This window comes from Lynx canadensis, chromosome C2, assembly GCF_007474595.2.
Source record: "Lynx canadensis isolate LIC74 chromosome C2, mLynCan4.pri.v2, whole genome shotgun sequence".
Lineage (NCBI taxonomy): Eukaryota > Metazoa > Chordata > Mammalia > Carnivora > Felidae > Lynx > Lynx canadensis.
The window spans coordinates 30,577,687-30,596,393 of NC_044311.2; the positions used below are offsets into that span (position 1 = coordinate 30,577,687).

Consider the following 18,707-nt stretch of genomic DNA (forward strand, 5'->3'; position numbering starts at 1 on the left):
AGAGTTGACGCATCTATCGCCCTATGGCCTCGTAACAAGGTTAAAGAAGCCATCCCACCATGTATGCCCATTAGCCAGGACCCTGAGGGGTGGTCCTCAGGGCAGGGGTATGTCTTAAGAACAACATGTCCCCATGCACAGGGCAGGGGACACAGGAAAGCTCTTCACTTCCAGGGAGTTGAGACTCTATTGCAGTGAAAAGCATCATGATTATAATCATCAATGTGGTGCCATGAGGGCAGCGTTCCTGACTATCTTCATCTCAACAACTGGATCCCTGACTGGCACAAAGTAAGCCCTGTAGAGCTTTATTAAGGGAATGAGTGAATGAATTTACTTTCAGAATTTCATCCTTCCCTTTTGTTACTGTCAGGATGCAGAGCATAGCTGTTTGGTCTCAGGCAATTGGGGTCCTGATTCCCCATCTGCAGAGGGTCATGGGGGGTGGTATCTTCACACTGGCATTTGATGGGCCCAGATCTGACTGAGCCCCCTGATGGAGCTCTGGGAGTGGAGGCCTAATTCTTAGTAGAATTCTCACGTGCCTACAGTGAAGTTTCACTGATGTTTGTTCTGGAAGCCGGGCTAATGAATCTGTGAAAGGTACAGAATAAGGCCTAGTATAGTCAGTCCATGCATGGCACTCCCAGAGATGTCCTGGGCCTGTTCCCTGCAGGGCAACACATGCCTGGCACCAGAGAAAGGAGGCTTTGGAAACTGACTTCTCTGAGCTTATTGCATTCTGGGTCCCAGGCCATCCTGGAACCACAGCACCCATCTCCCTAGGCCTGGAGCAATAATGTCCCAAAGCAGGCCACTGTCCTCTCCATTTGGAAAAAATTTCAAAGATGTCTGCCCTGCATGGCATAAGCAGCCCCACCCCCAGTGGGAACACACTCAAACCTCACCGTGCCAGATGATGCTAAGTCCTTCCCTATATATAGCCAGTGAACAAGTGGGTGCTCAACCTTATGGAATTGCTCCCCTCCCCTCACAGCGTCCAGGAAACTGGGGGACCTGATCTCAGGGAAAACTTTCTAGAGTCACAGCAGCCCCAGAGCTTTGCTGAGTCATGAGCAGCTACTTCCTGAGTGGTTAGATGTCTAGAGCCAGTTTTCAAACATGTGAAATCTAATGCTTCCAGTTAATTTTTCAATGTGTTGAATTACAGAGATTGAAAGGAAAACAAAATGAAAAGAGAGAATTTACCATGCACGTTATTTCCTTCGAATTTCTGCCATCTCCGGATTCCATTTCCGACACCTTGGAGTCCTGTGGGATAACAAGGTCTGGAGTGAGGTTCTCAGTGGCCGGGAGACCCAGGCCAGCGAGTGACAGGTCAGTTGCAAATGTATCTGGGGTGAAGTGGGGCTGGTGGAACTTGGCTCTCTCAGGATTCAAGGGGGACTGCCTGTGAATGAGATGCACTTTAAAATATTAAAACAGTGGTTTCCAAGGATGGTGGAGTTGGTTATCAGCATCATTCAGGGAGAATTTTCACGGTGCAGATGCCTATTCTTCACTCCACATCTCTACCTCTTAAATATGGAAGTATTATTGTAGAAGATGTTTGCCATTGATTTTGCCTTCCTCTTCCTGTATGTGGTGAATCTCCCACTTGTTAGGGTCATGATGTGAGGTGGGGGATGGGCAAAGATGGTCTATCCCTGTGGGAACTGCAAGTGATTGTTGCCTACTCTCCCAGCCTCCCTTGCAGCTAGAGCATGGATGTATGTGGCCTAGGCACAGCCAGTCAGATGCACCTGCGTCTGGTTCCATCTTGGGACCTGGTGATGCAAGAGGGAAGGGAATGGAAGTGCATGCGCACTCTCTCTCTGGTCCTGGCTGAAAGTGGTGGCTGCAAGGTCCAGTTCCTGGCACAGAAATGGCGTATGTTCTGGCAATGGGAGCAGCTGCAATAAAATCAAGTTCCTGGTGAGGACGGAGTATCTAGGGCTCCTTGGTGGCAACAGAGGTTTCCTCACCAGACCAGCCCTGCTGTGCAGCTTATGGCACTCTTCCTGGAAGCTGTGCCTCTAGCCTGGTTCTCCAGCCCTTTCAACCACTCCTCAAGTCCCTCTGTCCCTTCCTGATGCTCTTCTATTCTGCAGAGCTCTCCGCAGCCAAGATCTGGGGCTTGTGGCTCAGAACCGTCGCTGACACACACGTAGAGTAGAATACACACATCACACTGACTTGGGGGATGAAACCTGACTTGGGGCAGGGGACTTTAGGCCACCTCCTCCATGGCTAGGGGGTATATGACAGGAAGTGAGGGCACCCAGGCATATTTTTGAGAAGCACTGCACAATGGAAAATGCTAGGGCCATAGAGGGAAAGAGCAGAGAGCATCTGTTGGCAGCCCAAATCCCTGGCACATGCTGCCTTTGCCTCCTTTCCCTCTGACTCTTTTCTGCCACAAGGACAGAGCAGAAAGCCACCCAGTCCTCTCCACCGTGACAGTAATGGAGCTCAGGCCCTCCTTTGCAGAGCCAAGGACCTGGGCTGGGGGCGGTGGGGGGACAGGAGGAGATGCCTGGAAGAGGTGTGGGGGCGTTTTAGATCTTGTGCACCAACAGGAGGCCTTGGAACAAGCTTGTCTAGTTCAGTGTTTCCCTGCCTTAGGCTGTGTGGGCCCGTAGGCTGGCTTAGCCAGGGGTCTCCTGGACATCACCATTGCCCAGCAGGCCTCAGAGGCTGTGCATTCTCACTCTTCTATACTCTGGTACAGAACTGTCTGATTGTAAATAAGTGACACTGGTCTCTGCACTGCCGTAGTGTCTGGGAAAAAACCTCCGTCAGGAAAGTTGTGGAGGAAACTAGCAGAAAGGGCTTGGCAAGCAGGGCCTTCTTGCCTTGCATCATGGTCATGAGTGTGAAATGCATTGGTCTGGAGCCTGTAGGGTTAGTGCTAGGGGTCAGACACCTCTGAACCAGTCCTGATCCCTGGCATTTCCGAGGCTTCCCTGTGTTGTTGAAAGGCCCTCTCTTTCTAGTGTTGGAGCCTTTAGGAGAGATGAGATCAGAGGGGCGGGGGAGGGAGGGACTCACAGGCTGGCCTGGAGCCAGGCCTCGTGGGGGTCCTCTGGCCTTGCCATGCATAGGGGGAGGCCTTCCGGACTGCAGTGTCCAGAGTAGAAGCAGTCTCTTTTCTATTAAGGAGCAGAGGGCCTCTGACGATTTCCTCATTACAAATACGCAGGGTGGGGGGCATTTCCGCCTCTCCTGGGAGCAGCTCTGGGAATGGAAGAACCAACTAACCCAAACAACTGGCCTCAAATCCCGCGGGAGATCGGAGTACCTATCAACATTCTCAGCTCTCCAGAATCTGTTTCTTTCCCTGCCTTCCTCCCCAAGAGGTCACAAGGAACCATGGGGCAGGTCCAGCCTATGTGACTGGTGGGGGCAAAGCCATTCAAGGCACCATTGCTTCAGTGTGGCAGGTGGCAGGTGGATGTGCAAAGCACCAAGGGCTGTTAAAACATCAGTCCCAAAGCACTGGCCCTCCGTGAACCTAGCACAAACCTCACACCAGCCTCCGTGAAGGCTCGGGATGGCCTCATCATACACCTAGGACTTCTGAGGGGCTTTAACATCCCCTATTCTCCATCTGTATTCTCTTCAGTGTGCCCTTTTCTCTGGGATTACAGAGGCCTGAGTGCTGCTTTCCACAATTGCTCTATAAAGAGTCACTTTATTTTTCCAGTCTACCCTTTCTCAGAAAGTCTACAGGAGGAGTAAAATTAATAGATCTGTGAGAGCGGAGAGAGCAGATTTTCAGCTTACTCTAGCAAGCCTTTTACACCACCCTTATGCCTTCTACTGTAGGAGGCTGAGAGAGGCTTCAAGAAAGGGGAAACTGAGGCCATGAGTTGTGCAAGGACACCAAGGGAGCTCCCCGTCTCAAAGTCTGATTCAGCACACAGATTCCCCTGGGGCCCCTGCGCTCTACAAAGTGCCATGTGAGGAGCAGGCCTCGGTCACCCAGGGGTCAGGACTGAGGTTCTGGCCCCCTTCCTCCCAGGCATCTTCCAACCCTGTCGTGCACCCTTCGGAGAGTGGCTGGGAGGAAGCTGGCTCCCGGGGGGTGACGGAAGCACAGGGAGTCAACCCGGGGCAATCACGGGGCTGCGCGTTGCCACGGGACGGGACGGGACGCCAGTGCTTGCAGAGGAGCAAGAGGAGGAGGCAGCGGTGGGGAGAGAGGGTCGGTCTCCCTGGCCTCTTTCGGGGGCGCGTGGGGCGCCCCCCGGCGGGCGGGCCCCAGGCGAGGAGGCCGAGGTGCCGGGGTCTGGGGGCCCGGGCCGGGCGCTCGTTACCTCCTCTGCGCTGCGGCAGCGCGCCCGGGTCCGCCTGCCGGTCCGAGTGCGTGCCGTGCGCTGCGCGCCGTTTCTCCGAGTGCACGATCAACAGCATGTCGATGGACACGGCGTTGCTGTCCTTCTTCAGCTCCATGGTGCCGCCTCGCTCCCCGCCGTTGCGCCGCGGCCGCTCTCGAGGCTGCCTGCGCTGCAAATGGCCCCGTGCGCGCCGCTGGCCGGCGCGGGAGACCGCGAGGGCGCGGGAGAGGGCGCTCCCCCGCCGCCGAGCCGCTGGGCGCCGCGTTTCGCTGACTCTGCCAAACACGCCATTAGGGCCCGCCCGGGAGGGCGCTACCCTAATGAAGCCGCTCTAAGTCACCTTTGAAAGGAAATCCCGGGCCGAGCCCTGACCTGCACGCAGGCCGCGGGCGGCACAGCCACAGGCTCTAGCGCCTCCTACCCCGTGCGCTTGGAGCGCTCGTCCCGGGCTCCAGAGCCCTTCTTCCGCTGGCCGGGCGCTGCCTGGTCTCCGCAGCTGGTCCCGGGATTCCCGGGAGGGCCCGAGGTAGACCTTCTCCGGAGCCTTCGGCGAACGCAGAAATCTCACGGTGCTGTCAACAGTGAGAGTAAATTCGGGAAAAGGAAAAGCAGCACGGGGTGGCCCCGCTCCTTCCCTTCCCCGGGTGGGTCTTGGAGGTTGATGGCTTCCTCTATAAGAGAGAGATGGGTAGGGTGTTGGGGTCCGGACCTCTGCGATTATGGCCGCACCAGAACTTGGAACATGACTACTGGGCATCAACTTAACAGTTCTTTCTGGCTTGTGGTGAAAGTCTTAACATCTCTGTTCCTTCTAGAAGCCTGGCTCATGCTCCTTGGGGAAGGGGGGAGGGGCAGAGGAGGAGGCTGGTGCAGGGAGCAGCCTGCCTGCTGTGCTCAGGGAGCTGGACCTGAGAACCCATCTATTTTTAGTGGGGCCCGGCCTGCCCAGCCAGCAGCAGCAACAGGCCCTTTGGCTCTGGGTCTCAGGAGTGTTTACAGCGGCATCTGCCTGCTAGCCCTTGGCACGGTGGGCCCACCCAACCTGGGCCAGTCCCCTAACTTAAGTTTCCACCATTAATAAATGTCATGCACCCGGAAGCCTTTGCTCTGGGCCCCTTCATATTGGAGTGTGATGACCCTACCTTGCAGTGTGGTTCCTGAGAGCCCCCGCTTCCCCCTCGGAGGCAGACTCTACTGTGTAGGCTTAGGTTCCAGTCTCAGCTTGGCCACTCGCTGCCGGTGTGACTGTGGACAAGCCATTTCCTTCCATTTCCCCACCTCTATCATGGCATGATACGAGTTCTCACAGGGCTGTTGTGAGAACGTGTACTTGAGGTGCCTGGCGCGCAGCAAGTGGTCCCCAAATGGTAGCTGTCATTCATACTTCATTTTAAGAGGGAGGAAAAGGACAGGTGAAGTGACAAGTCATTGGGGGGGGGGGGCACACAGATCTACCCTCAGATTCTGAAGATCTTTGTCCGCGGACTGTGACTCACAGTTTTTCTGCCAGTAAAGGCCAGCGCCTTGCTGCGTCACCACTACCCCTCGCCCACTGGGCATCTGAGGAAGGAGATGTCACTGGTTTCTGACAGTGTTGAATTGTAGTCCCAAGAGAGCTGAGCTGCGGGACTGGTGTAGGTGGGTGACTCCCAAGGCATGTTTCCTCATGTAGTGAGTCCTGTCCGTTGCTGTCCTGCCTGCATGTGTGCATATGCGCGCGCGCACACACACACATACACACACACACACACACACACACACACACCTGGGAGGCTGGCTGAGGCTTGTTCTCTAGATGGCTAGGGAAGTAAGAATAATGGATTCTTCAGAGTTCCTGGAGTCTTAGAGATTGCCCAGGCGGCATCCCCCATCTGACCTGAGAAAGCACCGTGTACCTCCTTCAAGGGTGTAGGTCCCAACAGAAGCTTCTATGCAGCACCTCTCATTACTCAATGGGGCCGAGTGGGAAGGGCAAGGAAGCTGAAGCCCCCTTGCCTGAAATTTGCATTCCCATCCTTGTTCCTTACTCCCCAGCTGGAGAGCGTCACTGTGAGGAGCTTGCTCACATGACATCCCATTCCAGAGCTGCCTCTGAAGCAGGAGATGATGGGGGGTTGTATCACCCAGAGGTCCAGGAAGCTGGTCTGGGGGCCTCCTGCCCCTCCAGGATGTCTGAAGACAGATCCTTTAGAGAGGAGCCTCTCATCCATGGCACTATGGACATTTGGGGCCATAGAGTTCCTTGTTGTTGAGGGAGGGGTGGTCCTGTGCATTGGACGATTCTTAGCAGCATCCCTGTGATCTACCAACTAGATGTCAGTAGCACCCACTTCCCTGTTGTAAGAACCCAGAGCATGTCCAGATGTTGATAAATGTTTCCCGAGTGACAAAAATGCAGTGAAAACACGGCTTTGGAACCAACCCATGAAATAGGGGCTGTGTTACCTTGGCTCCTCTGGAAAATGCTGTTGCTCCTGGATCCCGATGCTGCCTAGAACCTGGACCCCCTCTCCACATGTTCCCACCCATGGCTCTCAGTCCAGTAGCTGGTGTCTTGGGCCTGCACAGATGCTCCCTGCCAGCAGCATGGGCAGAAAGATGAGACGCTCTCCTCAGTCTTCATGTTCCCCTCAGCCCTGGACTCTGTCGACCCATCCTCTCATCTACACTACTTGTTTTGGCTGAGAGGAGGATGCCACAGAAAGGCATTTGGATGTATCTGGAAAGCGGAGGGGAAGCAGGAGAGAAGGAGGCTATGAGGTATTATTCAGAGGGTCTGTGCCTTCTGCTCAAACCCCCCCCTCAACCGATGGGACAGAGAACAGACCCTCAGCCTGTGATTTACACCCTGGGTCCAGCCTCCTTCTATAGACTCACCTCTTCTACTTTCCCTGCCAACCCACACATGCTGTAGCCATAGCCATGCCCACTACTCCCCAAACACATCTATCTGACCTCTCTGCTTCTAGGCTTTCCTTAACATGCTGGCCTCTCCATCCTGCCACCGTCTTGAATAACATGGAATTCAGGGACTTCCACATTCTGACCTAACGAAGTCATCTGCATCCTTGTCTTAGGATCTGACAAATCAGGGGATGTCTCCGTTCTTGGGCAGACCTTTAATAATTTTCATCACAATGACTTGGAAACTTCAGGAGACCGAAAGACAAAGAGCAGTCAAAATGGTTGTATTTTTGCCATTATCCTCCATTATCCACACTGCTTCCACACCTTTGCTTGACAATGGGATTCATCAGTTGTCCGGATGGTTCTGAGCCCTGAGCTGTCTTGGAGATGGTGAGTGGCTGACAGGGAGAGGCTTGCTTCTGGCAGATGAGGCTTTCACCAGAAAGGGTGTGTTCTGACTCACATTTTCATTTTTCCAAAGGCTTAGTGGTTCTTCGGGGGATCACCAGTCATAACTTTTTCACCCCTCTAGAAATCCCGGGAGGTAAGTTTTTCTCTTCTCTATAGAGATGTAATAGACAAAACCAGTACACGAAAGGCTTTTAGCAGGCAGTTTGTAGACATGACATGCTTTTCTCCATTGGTGCAGTGGGGAAGGGGCACAAAGAGAGTGGGGCACATTGGTAAAGAGAACAGACCACATCCCAGCCTCTTCACACCCTGGCTTCTGCTGATATGGGCAAACTGTTACATGGGGGACCAGACAGACGCCTTTCCCGCAAACCTTTTTGAAAGCTGGTATAGGCTTCCTGTGGTGTCTTGACCAGCCTGACTTGGCTCACTCCCACTTCTGAGTTTGTTACTGTTGTCACTTCTTCCCGAAATACCTGTTTGGACATTCCTGGCAAGTACAGTCTAGTCATCCTTTGAAGTCTGACACCAGCCCTCACCTCCACCCTGAAGCCTGCCTGATTACCCCAGTTCTTGGAGATCCTAGAGAATGCCAGCTCTCTGTGGTGCTTTTTAACCATCCTCATTTTCTTTTTCCTACTGGAATGGCACAGACATTTAAAGGTTTGAAAAAAAATATTCTCCCAAACTACGGCAGGTCTTTCCTGTTTCATAGCAAAGTGTATGATGAAGTCATGGCCTGGCCTTAGACCATGTTAAGCTCTTCGAGGGCCAGGTCACGGTCTTCCTCATTCTTGAGTCCCCTCCCATGTCCCTCTATCAGACTTGAGCCTCCTGTGTGTATTGCACACAGGAGGTGCTCAATAAATGTTTGAATCAAATCAGACAGAACGAACCCTCCCAGTCAGCCAAGATTTCTCCCTTTAGCCCAGAGATGCGCCAGCCTCCCGTAGATTTGTAGCGTTTGCTCTGCTGTGCCTTTTTCTCTGACCATCACGAGATGGAAGAGAAGGAGGTTAAGTGAGGACAAGCAGCTCTAAAGGCACCTTCTTCCACTGCTGACAGAGCCATCTGGAGCATGAATTTGGGGGAGTGCTTGGTTCTAACAGCCCTGCTCAGTCCCATGCAGCCGCCTCCACCCCGCCCCAATCAGGAGCCATAAGCTGTGACTTTTCTGTTAAACACAATTCCCTTTCTCAGCCTTTTTGGCATGTCTCTCCCTGATCGGCCCGTCAGCCTGTTTCAGTATTTCTATCCGTGACACCTTCACTGATTTTCCCTATTTTTCTGTCTGTAGCTTATTACAATCCCATCTTCTTGCACATAACGATGTGTAAACATGGGGAGCACTACCTCCCAAATTCCAGGTCATTTGAGTTTTGGAGTCTTTATACACTATGGCATTCTTGGCCTTTTCCTGTGGATGGAGATGATGAAAATCAATTTGTCTCTCATCACCACTTCCAAAATATCTCAGGCCATGCCAACAGAGGTATCCAGTGGCACATGAAAGCCCATGGAGAGATTACCTCTTCAGCTTCCCCAAGTGTTTATTGCCGAGCTATTGAAATGCCCCTCGCATATTCCTCGATCCGCCTCCCTGATGGAAATGAAAGGTCCTCTGAAGCGGACTTGACGCTTCAGAGTTTGTTCCTTGGTAGTCAGCTACTTCTGTACAGAAGTCTGCGTTTTTCTTCCATGAACTCATGTAGCCCTCACAGTGCCCTGGGGCTGGGCTGATGCCTTTACACCCATTTTATTGATGCTGAAACAGGATCAAGAAGTGAGTTCGTGCAGTTTTCTCAGTGAACCACCAATGGCTTCTACGTGGGCCCAGGGCTCACGCCAAACCTAACACGCTTGCTGTTCTGCGTGTGTTAGTGAAAAGGGGCACAGATGTCATTTCTACTGGCAGGCTGAGGTTTGGGCCAGCCGCTTTTGCAGGGCCCCAGCCAGTGCTCTGAGTGACATGTGCCCCCTGGGAGAGAGCCCTCACACCTGGGTGGTGGGAGGTTGTCTAATGAGGTGGTGAGGAGGGTCACAGGAGACAGCTCTGGAGTGTCTGAACAAAAATGCAAATGAAGTCAGAACAGCCTTTTGATCACCCCTGAAGACCCCTGGGGACTGTCGGAATGAGGTTGGTGCCCATCTGCCCCAAACGGGACAGGTGCCGTGGCCTGGATCCCAGGGGGCACAAGGGAACGAGTTTCTAGTGTCAGTTCGGACTCCAGCCTTGCCTGTCCCTGGGGCAGAGCCTCTAATAGGAGCCACGGGTATTTTTAGTCTCACGTGTGCAGGCACAGGACAAGGAGAGCTGGATAGGAACAGCTAATAAGCCATGGTCTTTATTAAGTTGGGAAGGGTGAAATGAGGGGGAGGACAGGGAGCCTAGTGGAACTTTTGCACATGCCTCATTTTCTGAGAACTCTTTTTCCATAATTCACCAAGAAAGATTGAGGTCAGGGTGATTATGCATAGCCCCAGTTAGAGAAGCCGGAAAGTGGAACATGCTTACCTCCTGCAGCCTGCACGTCCCCTCCCAAAACGTTCTGCTCTGCCCTCTGGGTGACCAGGTGGGGCAGGAGGGATTCAGTTTTGGGGCTTGGCTATCAAGCCTCCCCGGTGGGGGTGACCGGGAAGGACCAGATGAGAAGTCCATTCCTGAAGGAAAACTTGCAACCTCAGAAGAGAGTTGAGCAGGTGTCAACTACTATCCCGATTTCACAGAGGAGGAAGTGCGGGTTCAGAGAGGTGCAGATATTTGTGCAAGACCACATGGATGGGAAATAGGGGAGCTGGGCTTCAAGCTCAGTGTCCTAGATCAAGGTCTACCACTGTTTTGTATTACATTGGTCTTTTCCCAAATGATAGTCAGTCATGTCTAAGACTCTTTATCCATTTTATTTAACCACATTTTTTTCTATGCCAACTCTGTGTCAGGAGCTCTATCACTGGGATGAGGCAGTGAAGGTGATACAGTTGCTCTCAAGATCTCTGGGCTTAGCGAGGGCAGCATAGAAGCCACTTCCAGCCAAACCTCAGCGTGGGCCAGTGTGCAAGTTTGTGCTGGGGGAGAGTCAGACTGGGAAGTGAAACTGGCAAGTTTCCAGCCTTTGGTATTGAGCATGAGGACACTCAAAGCTCTGCTCACACAGTCAGTCCCCTTCTGTGCAGCATCTTCTGGGGTGGGTGAGACTGGTGGCAGTGGCCAGGGAGGGGCAAGGGTGTCCTCAGCCATTCTCCAGTCCTGTGGCTCTGAGCACCACGATGCCTGTGGCCTGGGGCAGGACTCAGTGAGTGAGTGCTTGGCAAAGCTGCCATGAAGATAGTATCTGGCTCCTGCTGCTGTCAGCCACTCCTTTCCTTCCCTACCACGTCTTTAGGGTTCGAGAGCAGAAGGAGACAGTGAAAACATTGATTTGGGATGAAAAGCATCAGAGTGAGTTCTTTGTACCTTTCTGTCTCAGTCTAGAGCCAGCCATGGCATGTGCTTCTGTCCATCCATTTATCCACCCCAAATCCATGCTTTCACAGGGTCTTTCGTATCTGTCCATCCATTCCATCTCTCCACCCATCCAGTCACTCTCTCATCCATCCATCTCACTTAGCTATTTGTTCACCCACGCCTCCGTCTCTACCTGAACATCACCCCTCAGTCTCTCCACCACCCCCATTCTTCTATCCCTTCCATCTAACTTGTTCCACCCATCCACTTATTCATCTGTTCACCCATTTGTGCCCCCACTCCATCCATTACCAATTTTTTCATACCATCTGGAACAAGACACTGTGCTCCAGGCCTTGTGTCTGGTGTTGTGGGGACACAGAGATGAATGAGTCTCTCTCATAGTTGACCCGGGAAACAGTGTACGGATCCACTTATGAAGGGAGAAGTGGAACCGAGACAGTCCTGAGAGGCTGAAAGAGAAGAGAAGGGGCTGTAGGAGGATCAACCGAGATACTTAGACTCTGCATTTTGGGAGGATAATAATGGAAAGAGAGAGAGAGAGAGAGACTGGGTGGAGGACAAGGAAGACAGGAAAGGAGAAAGGAATGAAGGGAGAGAAGGAGTAAGGGTGGGATGGAGGGAAGGAAGGAAGGAAAGAAGGAAGGAAGGATAAATGTGTGTTGGGCACCTACTCTGTGCTGGACCCTGTGCTAGGTGTTTTCACTAGTCTTACTTACTTATCCCAGCAACTTTTTGAGGAGATTCCCTGCGTTTTAGAGATGAGGAACTAGGACTCAGTGTACCTATTCCACGTGAATAAAACCTGAAGGGCAGGGCTAGGTTGAAAGTGCTTGCTAACACTGAGCATCAGAACGGGAGCCTGAAGCAAACAGGTCCGGGACAATTGAAAAGCATGCCATTTGACAGTTAACTTCTGGACTGTTGCCTGAAAGTGTGTTTGGGTAGGAACCACTCCTACGGTGACCAGTTGGAAGGAGGTGCGGGGCCACGCACAGTTGTTGGAGTTAGATGCCAGGTTGTACCTGTATGACGTGGAACTGGAGCATGCCTTGGTGGTTCTGCCAGGTCCAGGGTCCTTCTGGAAGTTTCCTGGCTCTGGATTCTTTCTGTCAGGACACACCAAGCACCTTAGGAAGGGCTGTAGACATTTGTACACCAGTCTAGTGTCCAGCTTTGCTTTACTTTTCCGGTCGGAGCTCTCCTCCTGGGGAGACTCAGCATAGCCCTAGGCAGGAGAGCTCAGCTTCACCACCCATCTGCTAGGGCTGCAGCCAGGAGTCTGTGAGCCCTAGCCCCAGGCCCCTCTGGCACCCAGGATGTACAGTTTCCCACTGACATATCGCTCCTGGCACTTTCTGGATCCATACCTAGTTCTTGTTGTTTGATGCCACCAAATTGCTCCCTGACCACCTGATGAGTAACTGTAAGTGTTGACAACCACTGTCCCAAGGCCGGAGTATTTCCAGATGGTTAGGTAGGTGGCCCAAGCAATCACGGGCTCTAGCGACAACTCAGGGAGAGGGGTTCGGGCGGGGTGAAGTGGCCCTGCAGTTTACCAGACAGAGGCTCTCTAACCCCTGCAGAGCTTGTGGAGAGGGGGGGTTGTCGGGGGCTGGGTGAGGGGCACTGCAAATTAGAGATTCTAGAATTACACAGGCCTCATTCACGTGAGCCCCTCTGTGTCTTACGGACTTGTGGGTCTTCCTTTCTCTGAAGTCAGGCTGTCTGTCTGCCCTTGCCTACCCTGGAGAGCAGAGTTTGGGGGAAGGGAATGGAGACACCCAGGTATCGGTGCTGGGCCCCGGGGCCCCACAGTGGCTGGAAAGGGGGGATGTGTGAGGAGAGTGGCTGCTCGAGGCCCCAGTTACCTCAGCCGTCCTTCTTCCCCAGCTTTCCCCCTCGGCATGACCAGGCCACCCCCCTGCCAGCTCAGCTGTCCTCCCTCCTCACCATGTAATCCCTGCCAGGAAGAGAGGGGGGAAACATGAGCCAGCCTTCTCCCACTGCATCCTGCCTTCCTGTCCTCCGTCCAGCCAGGAGGGATGAAGGGAGGGGGCTGGGGACAGGGAAGGGCAGGCTCCGGGGAAGGCTCCCAGGCTCAGTGGCCTCCTAGATGCACGAAAACTACAAAACTCAGGCCTTCCCCCTAAGCCCACATGTGCAGGGCCTGCCCTCGGCTCTGCTAGCATCTGGACACCTGTGAGGCCAGTTTAGCCCAGCAGAGCCTCTCCTGCCTCCCCTGGGCTTTGCCTTCCCCTCACCTCCCTGGGTCTAAGGTGGGGAGGCCCTGCTGGCTGTTTTTGCTTTCCTCCTAAAAAGGTCACCTACGAACCGAGGGAGTTCAAGTCCCAGCATTGCAAGGCAAGTCAGAGCCTCAGTCTTCTGATCTGTAACCTGGCAGCAATCATGCCCGCTGCCCAGGGCAGAAGACAAAGCGAGGTGGTGCAGAGTGTGGCCCAGCACGTGGCCGGCATGTGACCGTGATGGTCCATAAACAGAGCCAGTCTGGTCCCTGAACCTGGGACACAACCTCAGATAGGCAACCACTCACCTCATTATCAGGGCACCTCTGGGACTGTGGATGGGAGGAGCAAGGACAGAAACAGCCCCCGTATGTGCACCTCTTGGTGGGATCTCAGGAACATCAGGCGGTGGTGTGCGTACCGTGTATTTGTGCGCGGGGACTCTTGCTGTCAAGACCATGCCATTCATCTGCGTTCTCCTAGAGCCCTGCAGCGGGTGTGCCCTTAAAGCAACTCCAGTTGTGCGTGCATGTGTGTAACAAAGCCACTTTGGGTCCCCCACAGATGCTGTGGGGCCCTGGAAGAGTCGTGTCCCTTCTCTGGGACAATGGGTGTGTTGATTCCTGCCTGACACAGCTGTTCTGGGGTCAGCAGCTGGCCTCCTGCATGGCACACGCGGTAACGAGGGATCCCGTGACATCCATTCCCTTTCTCCCTATCCGGTGCTGAGGTTTTCCCCAGGTTGCCTTGGGATCTGCTCCAGGGAAGAAGGGACCCCTCCCTTCTTGGCCAGAACAGGGGCGTGGGGAGCCCTGGCTTCTCAGGAGACACTGATGCAGACTGAGGTGGGGCAGGGCTGGCCTAAGGTCGGCAGCACAAGGTCACTTCCGGCCCCACCCTGCTGGTCTGGGAGAAATAAGGTGTGGGGGCTTTAGGGCACGCCAACCAGCCTAGGTTCTTCTCCCCCAGCTCCTGGTAGGAAACGCAGAGCAGGGTGGAGACCTTAACCATATCTCTCAGTGAGAGAGGTCAGGGCTGGCCTGTGTCCACAGAGGACCCCTAGCTCCCAGTGCTGCTACTGGGACAAGCCTACTGGTGCAAGGCTTTCCTCCTCCCCCTGCCCTTTCCTTGAGGCGGGGCCTCTGGCCCCTGGAGTGGCTATTGAGCAAGCGGGAGCAGGGAGCTTGCCTTCTCTCACAGGGTTACCTGAGGCAGGCTGGGCTGGGGGCTGGGCCAGGCCCTGGAGCACAGTGATGACAGGGACCTGTTGGTGGCAGGACAGTTTGCACTCCCCAGGTGGTGGCTGAAAAGCTGCCACTGGGGGAGGAGCCTGTGATGACATGTGCCTCTGGCCAAGGCCTGACAGCCATCTGTTTCCAGCCACCAGCCAGGAGGCCTCCAGGGAGGGAGAAGACAGGGAAAGAAATAGAAAAAGAAACAGGGGACAGAGAGAGACAGAGACAGGGACACAGAGGCAGAGATAGGGACACAGAGGCAGAGAGAGACAAAAAGGGAGACACAGAGACAGAGGGACAGAGAGAAGAGGAAAAACCCATAGAGGCAAGAGAGAGAGAAAGAGGCAGACAGAGAAATGGACTGAGAGACAGAGACAGGTAAAGAGAGACAGAAGGGGAGAACAATAGGAGCAGAGGAGCAAAGAGAGTGAGAGAGAGGGGTGGTGGGGGGAATGAGAGGGGTATGGGAGAGAGGGAGAAGTAGAGAGACAGGGGAAGATGGACATGGAGAGAGACACAGGGAGAGAGGCAGAGAGAGACAAAGAAATTCTGGAGACATAAACAGGGGGGTGCATGCTGGGGTAGCTGGGGTTGGAGAGGGGAGAGAGACAAAGGCTTCTGATCAGGCTCCCGGTGGAAGGAGAACCCTCATAAACCAAGGTCGTTTTAGCTCAGCACATGGAGAGGAAGAAGTTGCACTTGACCCTGGGCTCCTGGCTTCAGGGTCCTGACGGTGGATCTCAGGTGTTAGTAGGCAGCAGAATCACTGGGGGCACATTCAAGTTCAGGTGCCAGGCCCATCCCCAGAATCTGATTCTCTGGTCAAAGTGAGGCCAGGAATCTGCATTTCCATCAGATTCTGTTGTGGGGTCACTCTAATCACAGTCAGAGACACTGCACCAGGAGGAGTCAGAAGTCGGTCCCCTTGTCCCCTCCCTGCGTCCCCCCACTCGCTGTGGGCCCTGGATGGGCAGCGACCAGGGCTCCGAGGGAACTCCCTCCACAGACTTGGAGGCTTCCCACATCCCTTGTTTCACCAGCCAGTGATCCTAGGAAGGGTTGGGGCCCTCTGTCTCCCCCTGGATGGTCAGGCAGAGAGGCACCTTGGAGGTCATGATTCAGTTCCAGCCACTCTGTGCAGATGAGGAAACTCAGCGGCTAGGCCAAGGCAATAAAGGTGACATGACACATTCATTTCTCAAACTCCTGCTATGGCCCAGGCTCTGTGCTGAATATTCTTTCAATTTATGGCTTAAACAGGGGAAAGGTCATCACTGTCTCCACCTTAAAGGTGAGGAAATGAAGCCCAGAGATACAAGTAACCTTCCTAAGGGCACACAGCTAGTAAATGGCAGAACCTGGACCAGACTCCATGTCTGTCTTACCGGAAAACCCATGCTCAAGTCCCAGCTTCTTCCCTATTTCTATTAATGGCTCTACTGCCTCTCAGGCTGAGATCCCAAACACAGCTATCTTGGTTCCTCCCCTGACCCCATCCAATCATTGTCACGGGCCTGCCTGGGCCAGCTCATGGCAATCTTCAGTCACTACAGTTTCCCACTGTAATATCTGGTCCCCAGTTCAGCCTTTGTATCTTTAGCGCAGACCCAGGCGGTACTCTTCCAACTCAATTTTCCCCCAGACTTGTTACCTATATCCCTGGAAGTGAGGAGGAAGACAGACAGGTAGCTGTCTTTCCAGGCTAGGAAACAGAGCCTGGGGCTGACTCTCGTGCTAACACCTTGTGAGAGCGAAGTGGGGTTGGGCTGCAATTCCAAGGCAGCAAGAGTGAGCGAGATAGGGGAAGGAGGATTCAGGAAGCGGTGCTGCTCGGCTGGTCACAGTCCCAGGACCAGTGGGTTGGGTCCAGGAAAAAATTAGTGGGATGTCATCCCTTGAAATGGTGTATTTCAGCAGCTCATAGAACCCAGGACACAGTTTACTTACTATTGCTGATTTATTACAAAGGATATTTTAAAGGATAGGAGTGAACAACTGGGTAAAGAGATTACATACGGTGAGGACTAGGGGCACCTCGGTGGCTCAGTTGGTTGAGCGTCCGACTTCGACTCAGGTCATGATCTCATGGTTTGTGGGTTCAAGCCCTGCACTGAGCTCTGTGCTGACAGCTCAGAGCCCGGAGTCTGCTTTGGATTCTGTGTCTCCCTTTCTCTGCCCCTCCCCTGCTTGCGCTCTGTCTCTCTTCGTCTCTCAAAAAGAGATAAAAATGTTTTTTTTAAAAAAAGATTAAAAATGTATATAGGGTGAGGACTTGGAAGGGTCCCAAATGCAGGAGCTTCTGTCTCTATGAAGTTGGGGTGAACCATCCTCCTGGCACATGGATGTATTCACTGACCTGGAAACTCTCCAAACCCCATGCTTCTGGGCTTTTTATGGAGGCTTCATCACATAGTCATGATTGATTATTAACCTGTTTCCTTGCTCCATTCCCCTCTCTGGAGGATGGCGGCTGGGGCTTAAGCTTCTAATCATGGCTTGGATTTTCTGGTGACTAGCCCCCACCTAGGAGTCCACCAAGCATCACCTCCTCCTAGCCTCCTATCGCCCAGGAAATTACAAGGTTTTGAGGAGCTCTGTGTTGGGAACTGGGCTCAAAGACCAAATATGAGCAGACACTGGAGGCAGAAACTAATATATGTATTTCAGGATTTCACAGCCTGGAAGTATGAAAAACCCAGTGGGACACCCATGGGTCTGCTTCACAGACCTATCTGACTAGTGACACATCCTGGAAGGGGACTGACTCTCTGGCTCCAAATGTGGCAGCTGGCAGACTTTGTGCTCTAGCCACTGAGGAAGGATTTGCAGGGAGCTGTCATACATCAGATCACGGCACTCTGCTCAGACCCTCCTGATGGAAGTGCAGGACCTGGAAGTATGGGGCTCCGGTGTGCTCTGGGGCTGCACTGTGGGGCTGCTCTAGACGGAGGACCTTGGGGCCTGTAAAAGTGTCTGCGCTTTCAAACTGTTGGGGTGCTCTGACATGACCTGGCTGGGTCATGGATGGAGGAAGCCATGAAGCCCATGACCATGGGACTCCCTGTCGGCCCAGCTGTCCACCTCAGTGTGAGGAGGAAGTTGAGGACTGAGAAAGGCTGTCCCGGTGTGAGCCAACCAGGAGGGGAGCTGCCGGGTGGCTCTTGGCTCCCAGGAGATGAGTCCACCCAGAGCAGGGAGAAGCGGAGGTGGCTTTGTCTTGACCTTCAAGACAAGGCAAGAACACATTCTGGATCCGCTTTTAGCAAAGCGGGCCTTCCCGTCTTCTGAATGGCTTTCTCTCTGACTGGTATCCAGTTAATTCCCATCATAAAATCATTTGTTTCTTCACTGAACTCAACTGCTCTTCAGGTAGACTGCCGAGTATTCATATCTGATAGATTTCCACAGAGCTGAGTGCACTCTCTACTTTCCCCTTGGACTTGTTCCTTCTTAGTAAAGCACATCTTTTTTTTTTTTTTTTTTTTTTTTTTTTAATTTTTTTTTTCAACGTTTATTTATTTTTGGGACAGAGAGAGACAGAGCATCAACAGGGGAGGGGCAGAGAGAGAGGGAGACACAGAATCGGAAACAGGCTCCAGGCTCTGAGCCATCAGCCCAGAGCCTGACGCGGGGCTCGAACTCACAGACCGCGAGATCGTGACCTGGCTGAAGTCGGACGCTTAACCGACTGCGCCACCCAGGCGCCCCTGTAAAGCACATCTTATTGCTACATGTCTATCAAGAGGTCATCACCTCCACCACTGTCACCATTTTCCTCTCCACCTCCAATACCATCACCATCTCCACCACCGTCCCCATCACCGTCACCATCACTCATCCACCACCATCACCAGTACTACCAACACCAACCTCACCACCATCACCCCCTCCATCGCCATCACCATCTCACCTCCATTTCTACTACCAACATCACCTCCACCACCTTCACTCTTACCCTCACTACCAAAAGAATTTGTCTTATGTCTCAGAGACCATCAATCTTCAAAGTTGCAGGTAATGAAAGAGACGGGCTATATAGTAGCCAGAGGAGCACAGACCATGGATTCAGAGCAATAGCCCTTTTCCTCCTCTTCATGCGCTT

The 18,707-nt window shown here is 53.3% G+C and overlaps 1 protein-coding gene across 1 annotated transcript in view; it reads right to left on the bottom strand.

Annotated features, from left to right (window-relative positions):
• The window catches only part of KY (kyphoscoliosis peptidase), a 59,133-nt gene extending 40,709 nt beyond the window's left edge, over nucleotides 1-18,424 (bottom strand). The window contains exons 1-6 of the mRNA XM_030328424.1: nucleotides 18,359-18,424; nucleotides 12,871-12,945; nucleotides 12,255-12,352; nucleotides 4,762-4,884; nucleotides 4,320-4,615; nucleotides 1,210-1,272 (exon numbers count right to left, since the gene is read on the bottom strand). Of these exons, the coding sequence (XP_030184284.1) occupies nucleotides 1,210-1,272; nucleotides 4,320-4,615; nucleotides 4,762-4,884; nucleotides 12,255-12,352; nucleotides 12,871-12,945; nucleotides 18,359-18,424 (721 nt within the window). The remainder of the gene's footprint in view (nucleotides 1-1,209; nucleotides 1,273-4,319; nucleotides 4,616-4,761; nucleotides 4,885-12,254; nucleotides 12,353-12,870; nucleotides 12,946-18,358) is intronic.
• Between the last annotated feature and the right edge of the window lie 283 nt (nucleotides 18,425-18,707).